This window comes from Rhinolophus sinicus, linkage group LG07, assembly GCF_036562045.2.
Source record: "Rhinolophus sinicus isolate RSC01 linkage group LG07, ASM3656204v1, whole genome shotgun sequence".
NCBI lineage: Eukaryota > Metazoa > Chordata > Mammalia > Chiroptera > Rhinolophidae > Rhinolophus > Rhinolophus sinicus.
Genome location: NC_133757.1, coordinates 7,860,296 through 7,873,627, shown reverse-complemented (window position 1 = coordinate 7,873,627; position 13,332 = coordinate 7,860,296). Strand labels below are relative to the sequence as shown.

The 13,332-nt window shown below is 43.8% G+C and overlaps 1 protein-coding gene across 34 annotated transcripts in view; it reads left to right on the top strand.

Annotated features, from left to right (window-relative positions):
* Window positions 1-13,332, top strand: part of TACC2 (transforming acidic coiled-coil containing protein 2) — a 186,365-nt gene that overhangs the window by 14,231 nt on the left and 158,802 nt on the right. For 27 of the 34 annotated variants that reach the window (XM_019752919.2, XM_074338944.1, XM_074338943.1 and 24 more), the window contains exons 2-3: window positions 2,001-2,079; window positions 8,253-8,312. The exons of 1 other annotated variant lie outside the window; for it this stretch is intronic. In XM_019752919.2, the coding sequence (XP_019608478.2) occupies window positions 2,047-2,079; window positions 8,253-8,312 (93 nt within the window). In that variant the 5' untranslated portion in view covers window positions 2,001-2,046. Of the gene's footprint in view, window positions 1-125; window positions 294-2,000; window positions 2,080-8,252; window positions 8,313-13,332 lie in introns of those variants that run through there. 6 more of the 34 variants (XM_074338945.1, XM_074338935.1, XM_074338936.1 and 3 more) reach the window with 4 other exon arrangements.

Below are 13,332 nucleotides of genomic sequence, written 5' to 3'. Positions count from 1 at the left end.
CTAATGTAACGACGCAGAAAGTCCCCTTTGGGAACGTGCAGTGGGCTGGGAAATGCTGATGGCGCGCACGTTCGTGTAATCACAGCGGCCGTGCACGGCCACTGCCCAGGTATGAAGCCCAGCTGGTTTGTGTCAGTCTCAGGGGTGGAGACGGCTGTTTGCCCAGCTGGCCGAGGTGGGTCAGTGCCTCCGCTTAGACCTCACCCGCTGCTGAATGGAGGAAAGAAGGTCCAATTGCTGAAAAGCAGACTTGCCGTGGGCCGCAGCCTCCAAACTCACAGACCTTCCCGAACGTAAGTAGCTGGCAGAGCTGTCCTCGCCTTGCCTTCTGGTGTCAGAACAGCCCGAAGGGTGGCATTTCTGGAGGTCACCAGGGCAGTTCCAGACACAGCCGGGCCTTCCCTCTGCGGTTCTGAAGTTTACACCCAACCAGAGGTAGTTTTGCCGTTCACTTGATTGACCTATTTAAAAAGCTAGTTCAGATGTTCTGATTGTCAATTAAATGATTGAGTTTAATTTGGTGACTGAGTTTCAAAACTGAGTATTACGTCGCACCATATGAAATTCCAGTTGCATGTGGTTTAACCTGGTTGGTACCAGGAAGTTATGATAATTAATAAGGGTATAATGACTGTAAAACACTCAACATTATTTTCTAATGGGGCATCGTTTGCCAGGTGAGCATAATGAAGATTTTCACATTCTGTCAGTGAGCATATGATTTTTTTAGTCCATCTTGTAAACAGCAAATGGCAAGTTAGGATTCAGAAATTGTATCCTTTTGATTAAATGGTTAGGAGTTAAAATAATTGATCACTACAGGGGCGTCACTCACGCTTTTCTCAGTTTGGGAGCATTTTAAGTGGGCTCACTCAAAATATATCTTGTTTTCCAGTGACATGGGAGCTATTCAATTAATGTTGGTTGGATGGATAAGCAAATCAATGGACAAATTTTAATTTTAGTAAGTCTCTCAGTGCAGTTTTCTGAGGAAATGCTATGACAGCCATACCACCATGGAAGGAATCTTGAATTAAAAGGCGGGAGAGTGTGATTTCAGCTTCGGCCTCCCCAAACTGGATCTTGGGCTAGTCCTTTGCCCTCTCCAGCCTGCTTCCCCTCCACATTAGACTGGGACTCTCTAAAGTCTAAAAGCCTATAGTTCGTTTCTCCACCTAGAAAAAGTAAAGGTAGTAGCTCCAGCCCCTCTTATGTTTGGGGGTTGCACAGAAGTCAGCTGGAGAATGTGAGCAGATGTCCTGTTTATCCGTAAGCTGAGTCAGAAGCCTCTTCATTATGATGTTGATTAATAAACCTTGTCACTAAATGAGCCCGATGAAATGATTTCTATTTGTGCCCTGCCTCACACCACTTTACATGACAACTTTATTCCTTGTCTGGCCCCAGCTACCACTTTCCTCAGCAAGAAAACCATTCTGCCTACATAAAAATATGTGCAGAAGTGAAACTGATTTGATGAAACAAGTGTTCAGAGTAAAACACTATAAAAACCATATGTTGTTGAAGAGAAGTGGGTTTCACGCCTCCTCCTGTTGGACATGCCGCTCTGTCACCGACAGTGGGAAACCAGCCACACTCTGGATTTCAGACTGCACGTGGTTAGAAACAGAAACTACGCCGGTGGCAGCAGCACTCCTCAAGCTCTCCGGCAAATGGGCCCCCTTGTCACTTCGTTTGTGTATATATGTGTATGTAAATGTGTACATTGGCATTAACTCAGAGACTCGGTAACAAACTCGTTTTTTCAGAAGTGTCTGCCAACCCCGGGGTGGGGAATAAAAACACCAGCCTGTAACTGGGAAAGAAGTCTGGGTGGCACATTGCAAAAGAAAACCCTTCAAAAACAATTTTCCATGATGTGACTGCAGAGATAAACATTTCCCATCGTCTGGCTTTTGAGTTTGGGGAGACGAGCAGCCAGAAGAAGGCTCAGATCTTCTTCAGTCTCACAGATGTGAATGCCCTCCTGTTTCTTCCAGTTGCCTCTGAGAAAATCCTGAGGGACGCTGGACACCCTGAATCACCATGGGCAACGAGAGCAGCACCTCGGACAACCAGGTGGGTGTCGGGAGCTTCTCTCTCAACCTGCACAGCAATCTTGACTGACCTTGACTAGATTTTTCTTTTCAGCATCTGCTTTCTTTTCCTTTCCATCAGGCAGGAGGAAGCTACAACACAAATTGTGCCTAGATACATGCAGGCATATAGATATCCATACAGGCCTTTTTAATTTCATTTTCAGAATGCCCTTATTAAGGCTAGCCCTAATTTTATAAACCATAAAAACTGTTTTTTTTATTTTTAATTTCTATTCTGTGCTTTTAAAATTGATACAGTGAGAGTCTGGCACATTTTCCTGGATTGTGTCCCTTCCCCCCACCCCCTGTCCCCCATCAAGTTAACATGGATGCAGCAGAGGAGGTTAAAATAAAACCTTTTCCACACTTCTCCCCCAAGTTAAGTTATGGCCTTTAAAATGCGATTTTGACATCTATCAATGTTGAACAGCTTCAGTATGAACTATTGTCTCCATGTTAGGTAAGGTTTTCACAATTGAGGAATGGACTCTGCTTAGTTGTGTATAAAGCTGGGATATTAAAATATGTTCAAATCTTAGCATAACCCATTTTAAGTTTGAGATTTGAATTCAGTGTCCTGGGGAACAAAATCAGGGAGACACTTCTCCGTTTATGTCACACACACACACAGTGGAAATTGTGGTTTAATGGTCTTGAGTTGTTTGAATGAGAAAATTGGGTGTAAAAGCCAGAATAATGCAGTTCATTTGCCCTCTGCCTTTGTTTTCCCTCCAATCTTTTTTTCTCAAGCAGGAAAACAAGAATCCTGAAAAGAAAAGATGGCAAACCCCCATCTTTAGGGGCAGGCCAGAAACAGTAATTATGTGAAATGACTGGATGTGACACAGTAGGGAGAGGTGGGGACAATGCCAAACAGTAGGGGTCCTGCCCTGTTGTCTGAGGAGGCAGCCAGTGGGAATGGGGACAAGATCTTCCCAGTTCTTCAAGGGAAGTCAGACACCCACCTTCTTTCTATGAAATCTTTCAGTTTTTATAACTAAACTTTTTATTTTGAGGTAATGGTAGATGTGCATGCTGTTATAAGAAATCATATCTACTTTTTTTCCTCTCTTTCTTTTTTTTTTTGCCCTTTACTTGGTTTCCCTCAAGGGTAACATCTTGCAAAACTGTAGCATCACCACCTAGATACTGACATTGATAAGGTCAAGACACAGAACATTTCCATCACGAGAAGGAGTCCTCTTGTTGCCTTTAGAGCCACACCCACCTCCCTCTCTCATCCCCCCTTCCGAACCCCCAGCAACTTTGCATTTGTTCCCTATCTGTATAATTTTAACATTCTGTGCATGTTATAGAAATGGAATCACGTGGTGTGTGACCTTTACAAATTGGCTTTTTTCACTCAGCGTAATTTCCTCACAATCTATCCAGGCTGTGGCGTGTGTCGATGGGTCATTTCTTTTTATCACTGAGTAGCAGTCCATGGTATGAATGTATTATACTTCATTGAACCCTTCACTGGTTGAAGGACATTTAGGTTGTTTCCAGTTTGGGGCTATTACAAATAAAGCTGCAACGAACATTTGTATAACGGGTTTTTTGTGAACATATGTTTTCATTTCTCTGAGATAAATGCCCAAGAGTGCAATTGCTGGGTCATATGGTAGTTGCATGTGAAGTGTTACATGGAACTGCCAAACTGTTTTCTAGAATCACTGTACTATTTTACATTCCCACCAGCAATGTGTGAGTGATCCAGTTTCTCTGTGGCCACCGTTTGGTGCTGTCACTATTTGGTATTGCCATTCTGATATGTGTTGTGATAGCTCATTGTGGTTTTAATTTGCATTTCCCTGGTAAGCTACGATGTTAACATCCTTAATGTGCTTACTGCCATCTGTATATTCTCTTTGGTGAAATATCTGCACATGTTTTTGCCCATTTGCTAACTGGATTTTTTTTTTTTTTTCCTGTTGAGTTTTGAGATTTCTTTATAGAATCTGGGTCATAATCCTTTGTCGGATTATGGTTTGCAAATATTTTCTTCCACTCTTGCTTGTCTTTTCATCCTCTTAACAGGGTCTCCTACACGACAAAAGTCTTTATGAGGGACAGTTGATCAGTTTTTCCTTGTGTGGATAGTGCTCTTGCTGTTCTAAAATTGTTTTAGCTGTTCTAGAACCTGTTCTAGAATCTGTAGAAGTTTTAGAAGAAGCTGGTCTCTCTACAAAATTCCTTGCAGGGATTTTGATAGGAACTATATTAAACTGATAGATCAATGTGGGGAGAATTGGCACCTTTACTGTGTTGAGACTTCCAGTCCACAAGCACGTACTGTGTCTCCCCATTATTTAGGGACCTTTGATTACTTTCATCATCATTTCATATTTTCAGCATGTAGATCCTGCATGTTTTAAGTTTTTGCCTCAGTTTTTCTTTTCTCTGCAGCGATTGTGAATGGTATTGTGTTTTTAATTAGGGGTTCCACATGTTCATTGTCAGTGTATTGATTTTTGTGTGTTGATCTTGTGTCCTCTGACCTTGCTGAACTCACTTGTTAGCTCCAAACATTTTTTGTTTTGTTCTTTTTTTTTACAGAGTCCTTGGGATTTTCTATGTAGACATTCATGGCATTTGCAAATCGGGAGAGCTGTAGTTCTTCTTTTCGATTCTGTATGGCTTTTGTTTCTTCTTCCTAGGTGCAGTGGCTAGGAATTCCAATACTGTGTTAATTAAGGACGTTCAGAGTGGACATCCTTGCCTTGCTCCCAGTCTTGGGGAGAAAGCATTCAGTCTTTCACTATGAGTCCTGGACTCACAGGATAGACTCATAAGGTATTAACTGTCAGGTTGTTGTTTTTCTTTTTTTTTTTAATGCTTTATTTATTTTTTAAAAGACTTTATTGGGGAACAGGAACAGGACTTTATTGGGGAACAGTGTGTACTTCCGGGACTTTTCCAAGTCAAGTTGTTGTCCTTTCAATCTTAGCTGTGGAGGGCGCAGCTCAGCTCCAGGTCCAGTTGCCATCGTTAGTTGCAGGGGGCACAGCCCACCATCCCTTATGGGAGTCGAACTGGCAACGTTGTGGTTGAGAGAACACTCTCCAACAACTGAGCCGTCTGGCACTGGCCCATGTGGGAATGGAACCGGCAGCCTTCGGCGTTAGGAGCATCGAGCTCCAACCGCCTGAGCCACTGGGTGGCCCTTTTTCTTTTTTTAAATTCTCTTAATCAAGTCAAGGAAGTTTCCTTGTATTCCTGGTTTGCTGAGGAGTTTTGTCATGAATGGGTACTGGATTTTTTCAAATGCTTTTTCTATATCATTGATGTAGTCATAGGATCTTTCTTCTTTGGACTATTGATATGTTAGATTACACTGATTAATTTCTGAATGTTGAACCAGCCTTGCTTACCTGGAGTAAATCCCACTTGGTCATGGTGTCTGTTAAACATATTGTTAAACATTGTTTGACTTGATTTGCTAACATTGTGTTGAGGATTTTTGTGTTTAAATTCATGAGAAGTATTGCTCGGTAGTTTTCTTTCTTTTGTCTGTTTTTGGTATCAGGGGGATACTAGTTTCATAAAATGAATTGGGAAATGCTCTCTCATCTTCCATTTTCCAGAAGAGATTGTGTTAAGAGATCTTACAAAAATGTTGGCAATTAATTTAAATTGTTTTTAAATATTCTGTGGGCAAAAAGAATGTTCCTCTTGGCTGGGGTTGGCTCATGTCCTGCCTCTTTGTAATCTTGACTTAAAGGAATGTTCTATCTTGTGTTGTAGAGAAGGGCATAGTCAGGGGTCAGTTGCCTTGCACGTGCAGACAACAGTCCAGGGCACTAAACTCAGGTTCTGGCCTTTATTCCTGCTCATTAACAAACCAAGCAGCTCAAGTTCAGCACCTTCCCGAAGGTCTTACAGATCTATTTGGGCCCCACACCTTCGGGGTCCCCACTGTTGGCTACAAACAGGATAGAGCACTGATTCTCACTGGAGGTGATTTTGCTGTTGGGAACATTTGGCAATGTCTGAAGACATTTTTGGTGTCATAGGTCCGGAGTGGAGATGTTACTGGTACCTAACTGGTAGACATCAGGGATGCTGCTGAATGTTCTCGCTGCACAGATCAGCCCCACAACAAAGAATCCATCCCAAAATGTCAAAGGTGCTGAGGTTGAGAAACCCTAGAGTAAAGGAACATTTGCCTTACCTGCTTTAGGAGAACTAGCAGCTGTGGGTGGTCTCCTCCAACCAAGATGAATTTCTACCTGGACACAGACAAAGTGTAAAGTAGCTTACATTTTTATCTCCATTATCTTTATTAATCACACTGGCAGAACTGAAGGGTGGTTTATTTAGGATAGACTCATAGAAATGGAATTGCTGCATCAAATGAAGGGTATTTCTGAAGGGCTCTGCTGTCTCTATCTCTATCTCTCTCTATCTAGCTCTCTCTCTCTCTACCTCTGTATACAAAATGCTTTTCAAAAGGATGCTGCTAATTTGTATTTATGTCATCAGGGTACGAGGGCCCATCTCACTGCATCCTTGCAAGCAGTGAATAGTTTAGTGTTTCAGATCTTTGCTGATTAGAAAGGTAAAAATACTCATAGGTTTGCAAACTCTCACTTCTCACCTATCCCCCACACGTCTCACCTCCTGCCAGCTCCCAACCCCATCCTGCATCCTCTGTCCTTGTCCTCCTGGGACAGACAGGAGATGTTTTCCTGGCACTGCAAGTTTTCACATCTCCAACCTCAGCCAGGCATGACTCAGTGGGCATCATGGGGTTGCCTGTAGGATTCCAGGATCAGAACAAGGATTGCCTTCCATAGAGAAACAGGGGAATGAAGCACAAGTACTTGGACTCAGGGCTCCCCCACGGGGCTGGGGCTCCAGAACCATCTTTCTGCTGCTTCTTGCACTTCTACCTGGATGGCCCACAGTCACCTCAAGTTCCTCAAACCTGAACTCATCTTCCCTCCCCGCCCCTCTCTTCCTCCTGTGTGACCTCTTCTGGGTACCATAATCTACCCTATCATCCAAGACAGAAATCTCGAGGTCACCTCTGACTCTACCCACTCCCATTCCCTACATTTGACAAACACTGTATAATTTAATAATTCGCAAATTAATGAATGGCCTGGCTATTTAGCCTTCTGAATTTCTGTTTAATTAGGACTTTTTTGGGGGCGGGGGGGTTGGGAGAGATGGAAGCCCGTCTCCAATGACCATAAGCAGAAAAGGCTTGTTTGGCTTATAGAATTCAGAAGTCCACAGAAAGTGTCAAGCTGCAGTCGTCACTGAATCCAGAGGTTCAAAAGATGACGCTGGAGGTCCCTCCTCTTTGGAGCTTGTCCTGCTCTCCTTCATCATGTCTTAGTGCTCAGGGAGGTGCCCTAAGCCCTCCAGGCAGCGGCAGCGCCAGGTTTCCATGCTTCTTCCAGCTGATGGTCCAGCTCCCTCTAAGGAATCTGACTGGTCATGATTGTGTCCTGTGCCTTCTCTGGGGTCAATCACTGGGTCCTGGAATAATGGACACAGAGATTAGCCAGTCTGAGTCACATACCCACCCCTGCATGGGAAAGGTGAGCCCAGGTTGATAACGGCCCATCATTATCACTTGAACCACTATCTCTGAAAACAAAAATTGAGCACATATTCATTATGTTGTTTTTTTCTAAAACTTTTTCTTCTCTCTACCCCCACTGTCACAACCTATCACCTCACACCTGGATCATTGCAAACCCCTCCAAACTCTTTGTCTGCCTCTACAGCCCCCTGTAATCCAATCCATGCCCCCAGCCCTCTCGCTGAGGCTCCTTCTCTGAGAAGATGCATTGGGAGGCCCCTGCATGCTGCTTACAGGTCAACTAACTCTTGGAGGAAACATGAGGTCTGAAGGAACTTCCTGTTCGCAGACTGAGGACCAGGCACTGGGGACCAGCCATGTTACCAGGGCAATGGATAAGGGACCGGCCTGCCCTGTCCTGGCTCTTGCTTTTTTCAAATACCCTCAGGCTGCAGGTCCCTCTGTTGTCTGATTTCCCTTGGTGGCGGTGGGCAGGGTGGGAGCACACCCAGCAGGTTGGCGTGGGAATAGAAACTGCCAAGACTGTGTCACCCTGGTCCTGTGGGGGATCCTGTTCACTGTGGCCTGTCCTAATGGCGAGACCACTTTGCTTTCAGCAAGAGGACCCTGGCTTGCACAACGTCGTCCTGTGGCCTCCAAACCCTGGGCCTCCGCAGGTACTGGGGAGTGTGTTCGCATGGTCTGCTGTTTGGTCCCTTCCTAACATCTAGATGGTTGCAGACTTTTTGCATGGCGTGTTCATTTGTATTTTTAGGTTTTTTACTCCTCTCATTGCCTCCTCCCATCCTCCTTAAATAAGTTGTAAAACACAGTAAAATCTGCCATACTGGTTTAGGTTTTTAAAAATAACATTTGGGGGTGCGTGCCCAAGAACCGGCTAGGCTGAGATGCTGTGAGATGCTGAATGAGGCCTTTGTCCTCAACGTAAGGCAGATACAGGGAGCCAACACTCACCCCTCCAAATCCTTTTACTTTGATTTCCTTTGTCCTGGAGTGAGGCTGTGTATGGGGTGGTGGTCCCATCTTTGCCGGTGGGCAAACTGATTTGGCGTAAAAAAGATTGCATTCTGGATTGGTTGTCAGGGTCGCTATGCAGGAATGCAGTGGCCGACTCCCAGAGTTTTAGCTCTGCTGGAAGTGTTTGCCATCAACCAACGGGGAGGAGGGTAAACTGGGAAGTTTGCATCCATTTCATCCAGGAGAGGACATTGAGGTCAGTGTGTGCTGTGGGCTGGTCAGGGTGAGGCAGTCATAAGCTGCCTGCCCTGAAATCCTGTTACACCCAGCCAGGCACAGTGTTAGTCACCACGGGAGGCGCCCCTCACTTTAAGAAGAAAGCCACTTTACCCCTGAGGGTGGCTGCCAGGTAGGTCTGCTTGTGCCTCTGCATCTCCAGCTCATCAAATAGTAGTGTTTGAGGTTGTGAAATAGCCATTTGTGTAGAGCCTGGTGAAGCCCTTTTTGCATGTGTAATTTCATCTGATTCTTGTCATTCTCCCGGGAGGTGGGCAGGATAGGGCTCATCACTCTTGTGTTCTAGACAACAAACGTGCTCAGAATGTTAATCTTTGGGTCATTTGGATAAATGGAAGAGTGCGCATGAGAACCTGGCCTCCAGAGGGTCACAGAGCGTGGCCAGGCCAGTGATTTTCAAACTGGGTCTTTTGTCCAGCTGGGCACTTTGCAACAGAGCTCAAGGTCTCAGTGACAAACTTGCACGTCCTGAGGTGCAAGTGGTTTTTCATTCACTCAGTGAGCCCTTGATGGGTGGCAGGTACTAGTTTTGGTGCTATGGGCCCAAAGCAGAACAAAACAAACCACGTCCCTGCCTTGTGACATTTACACCCGGTGGGGAGTCAGAAAATAAGCAAGTGAACAAACAGACAAACCAACAAGGAAATAAAATGTTTTTATTTAAACCTGTTTTGAATGGTTATTGTTTACCAGGCACAATTCTAGCACATGAGATCCAGCAATGACTAATTCAGCCATAATCTGCTCTAGTGCAGCTTCCCTCCCACAGGGAGAAACAATGAGCTACAGGCAAACATTTCCAACGCAATGGGTTGGGGACTATTTTTTTCTTTTTTCTTTTTCATGGTAAAATACACAGAACATAAAACTGACTTATCTTAACCATTTTTAAGTGCACAGTTCAGTAGTAAGTACATTCATATCGTTGTGCAACCATCACCACCATCCATCTCCAGAACATTTTTCATCATCCCAAACTGAAACCCAGTACCCATTAAACAATAATTCCCCATTCTTCCCTCTTCCCAACCCCTGGCAATTACCATTTTACTTTCTGTCTCTATGAATTTGACTACTGTAGGGACCTTGTCTAAGTGGAACCATACGTGTTTGTCCTTTTGTGACTGGCTTATGTCACTGAGCATGACGTCCTCAGGGTTGGAGCATGTGCCAGATTCTTCTTCCTCTTTAACACTGAATGGTATTCCATTATCACTATAGCTCACATTTTATTTATTTGTTTATTTGTTGATGGACACTTGGGTTGCCTTCTTTTGGATATTGTAAATAATGCTGCTATGAACATGGGTGTGCAAATATCTGCTTGGGTTCCTGCTTTCAATTCTTTTCAATAAAATTTGAATTGCTGGAGCATATATTAATTCTGTGTTTAATTTTTTGAGGAATTGCCATACTATTTTCCACAGTGGCTGTACCATTTTACATCCTTAGCAGTAATGCACAGTGGTTCTAATGTCTTCATATCCTTGCCAACTCGTTATTATTAATAATTATTTAAAATATATAATAGCCATCCTAGTGGATATAAGTGATATCTTACTGTGGTTTTGATTTGCATTTCCCTAATGAGTAGTGATGTTGAGCATCTTTTCATGTACTTATTGGCCATTTGTATACCTGAAGAAATGTTTATTCAAGTCCTTTGCCCATTTTTTAATTGAGTCGTTTGTTTTTTGTTATTGTTGAGTCGTAGGAGTTCTTTATATAATCGAATGTCAATCCCTTATCAGATACACGATTTTCAAATACTTTCTCTCATTATAGGTTACCTTTTCATTCTTGTGATAGTGTCCTTCGATGCACAAAAGTTTTTAATTTTGAAGAAATCCAACTTACCTATTTTTTCTCATGTTGCCTGTGCTTTTAGTGTCATATCTAAGATATCATTCCAAATCCAATATTACGAAACTTTTCCGCTGGGGGCTATTTTTTTTTATTGAGATGAAATTCACATAAAATTAACCATTTGAAAGTGCACAAATCAATGGCTTTTAGTACATTCACAGTCCTGTGGGTCTACCACCTCTCTCTAATTCCAAAATAGTTTCATTATTACCCAAAGGAAACCTCTACCCACTAAGCAGACAGTCTGTTTCCCTCAACCCCCAGGAAATCACCCATCAGCTTTCTGTTTCTACGGATTTACTAATTTTGGATATTTCACGTAAATTATACAATATAGAACCTTTTGTGTCTGTCTTCTTTCACTTAATGTAATGCTGTAGCATGTATGAATACTTACTTTCTTTTTATGGCTGAAGAGTATTTCATTGCATAGATACACCACAGATTGTTCATTCATCCATTAATAGACTTTTGGGGTGCTTCCACCTTTTGGATATTGAGAATAATGCTACTATGAACACTAGTGTACAAGTATCTGTTCACATCTCTCAATTCTCTGGGGCATATACCTAGAAGTAGAATTGCTGGATCACGTGATAATTCTAAGTTTAAGTTCTATATGCAATCATTAAAAAAACTCCTTAAAAGCAATTCCACTGTCTAGATGTTTCTGTAGTTTGAGTCCCAGGGGGGAAAAAATGATTTTCAACTATAGAAAGTGTGGTCAATGTTACGAAGCAAGACGTTAGGTGCAACGACGCTTGACCTGGCCCTGGGTGCCAGGGAAGGCTGTCGCGGGGAGCTGCTGTTTGAGTGGGATGTGAAGGAGATCAGGAGGACCGAGAGCAGGTCACAGGGCCTGCCTCCCCCAGCCCCGGCCTCATAGCGGGAGGTCTCCCTGGTCCTGGCTCAGTGTCCAGGAGGCAGCCTGCCACTGAGAGGTTCATTCCTGAAGGTGACCTCAGCACTGTGGCCTCGGATTGTGGAATTTGCTGACATCCGAGGAACAGAGGGCCAGGAGGACGGGAACGTGCGCTACGTGAGCCGTCGCTGGGGTCTAGATAGCCCAGAAGCGTGACTGAGCACGTTTCTGCAGGCTGAGGCTAGCTGTGTCTCAGGCACTCTGTGTGCGATCAGTATTTTGCTTGATCCAGAAATGGTCCATAAGTGTGTGTGTGTGTTGTTTAAACGCTTGGGGCCCCACGTTTAACTTGGGGGTAGTTTCTGAGGAACCCAAGGAACCCACCATGACGACAGCCTTAGACTAGTATTGCAAAATACAGCATCTTCTAATATTCAGCAGGCAGTAGGTGGGCATCTGGGATGAATTAACTGCATTTAATGAGAAAGAAATTGAGGGAAGACACCGTGAAATGGCAGGAACTCAATGTTCGTGACAACGGGAAGCGGGGAGCTCCTTCATTGTCACGTCTGATCGCCCCGCCCGGAGGGTTGGTGCTAATATTCACTGAACGATTATTAAAGTTTGTGACTTCATGGCTCCAGGTTTTGGACAGACGTATGTTCTGAAGACTCTGATTAACTGCTTTAGCTCTAAGCTGAGATAGCCATTGGGGTTCTGAGTTATTGAATTTTGAATCCATTTCTTTGTAATAATAATATCGAGCATATGAGTATCTACTTAGCCTTCTGCTAAGTGCTTCTTGTATAATATTTTACTTAACCTTCAAAGCATCCCTGTAATCATGAGCCCTATTTTCTAGGTATGGTACTGGTGCGGGGGTGGGGGGGGAGTATGGCGGGAGATAGAACCCACAGGCTTACAGCTGAACAAGTGGTAAAGCTCGGCTTTTAACCACTGCACATGGCCTCCTGTACCCTAATTCTTGAGTCAAGACTCATGCTGCTCTAACACGAAAACAAGTGGATGTAGGAATTCTAGAGGGACAAAACAGTAGGGTTTATATCTGCATTTCAAGTATAATTGCGTAAGAATCACAGGACACTATAGACCTGACAAACCCAGATGTTTGAATAAAAAGACTCTCCTCCTTTTGTACAGTTTTTTCTTTCTTTTTGCCAACATGCTCCTGTCACCCACTGAGACTGGCAGACCAGGGATTGTTGTCCCCAGTTCATAGGCGGACAAACAGGCTCCAAGAGGTGAAATAATTTTGGTTTTCTGAACTGGTCCAGCCCTCCGTAAAATACATTGCTTCTAAAAAACATTAAACATTAATATTGAGCAGAGTTTTTGAAGTCTCGAAGGTTTTCCTTTCCCTGCAAACTAAGGACGTCAGACCATGTCAACTCTGGCCTCTGTGAGGTTCCCGTGTGTTCCTGTGTCCTTTTATGGCAGGCTGCCACTTGTAACCCAGATGCTTGTGAGGAGGGGAAGATGGGGATCATTTATCGAATGTGCGTCTCTCATTCATTCAGTAAACTGTGAGTTACGTGAGGGTAGGAACCATGGCGTGTTTTGTTTTTTTTAAATTGGGGAATATTGGGGAACAGTGTTTTTCCAGGGCCCATCTGCTCCAAGTCATTGTCCTTCAATCTAGCTATGGAGGGCACAGCTCAGCTTCAAGTCCAGTC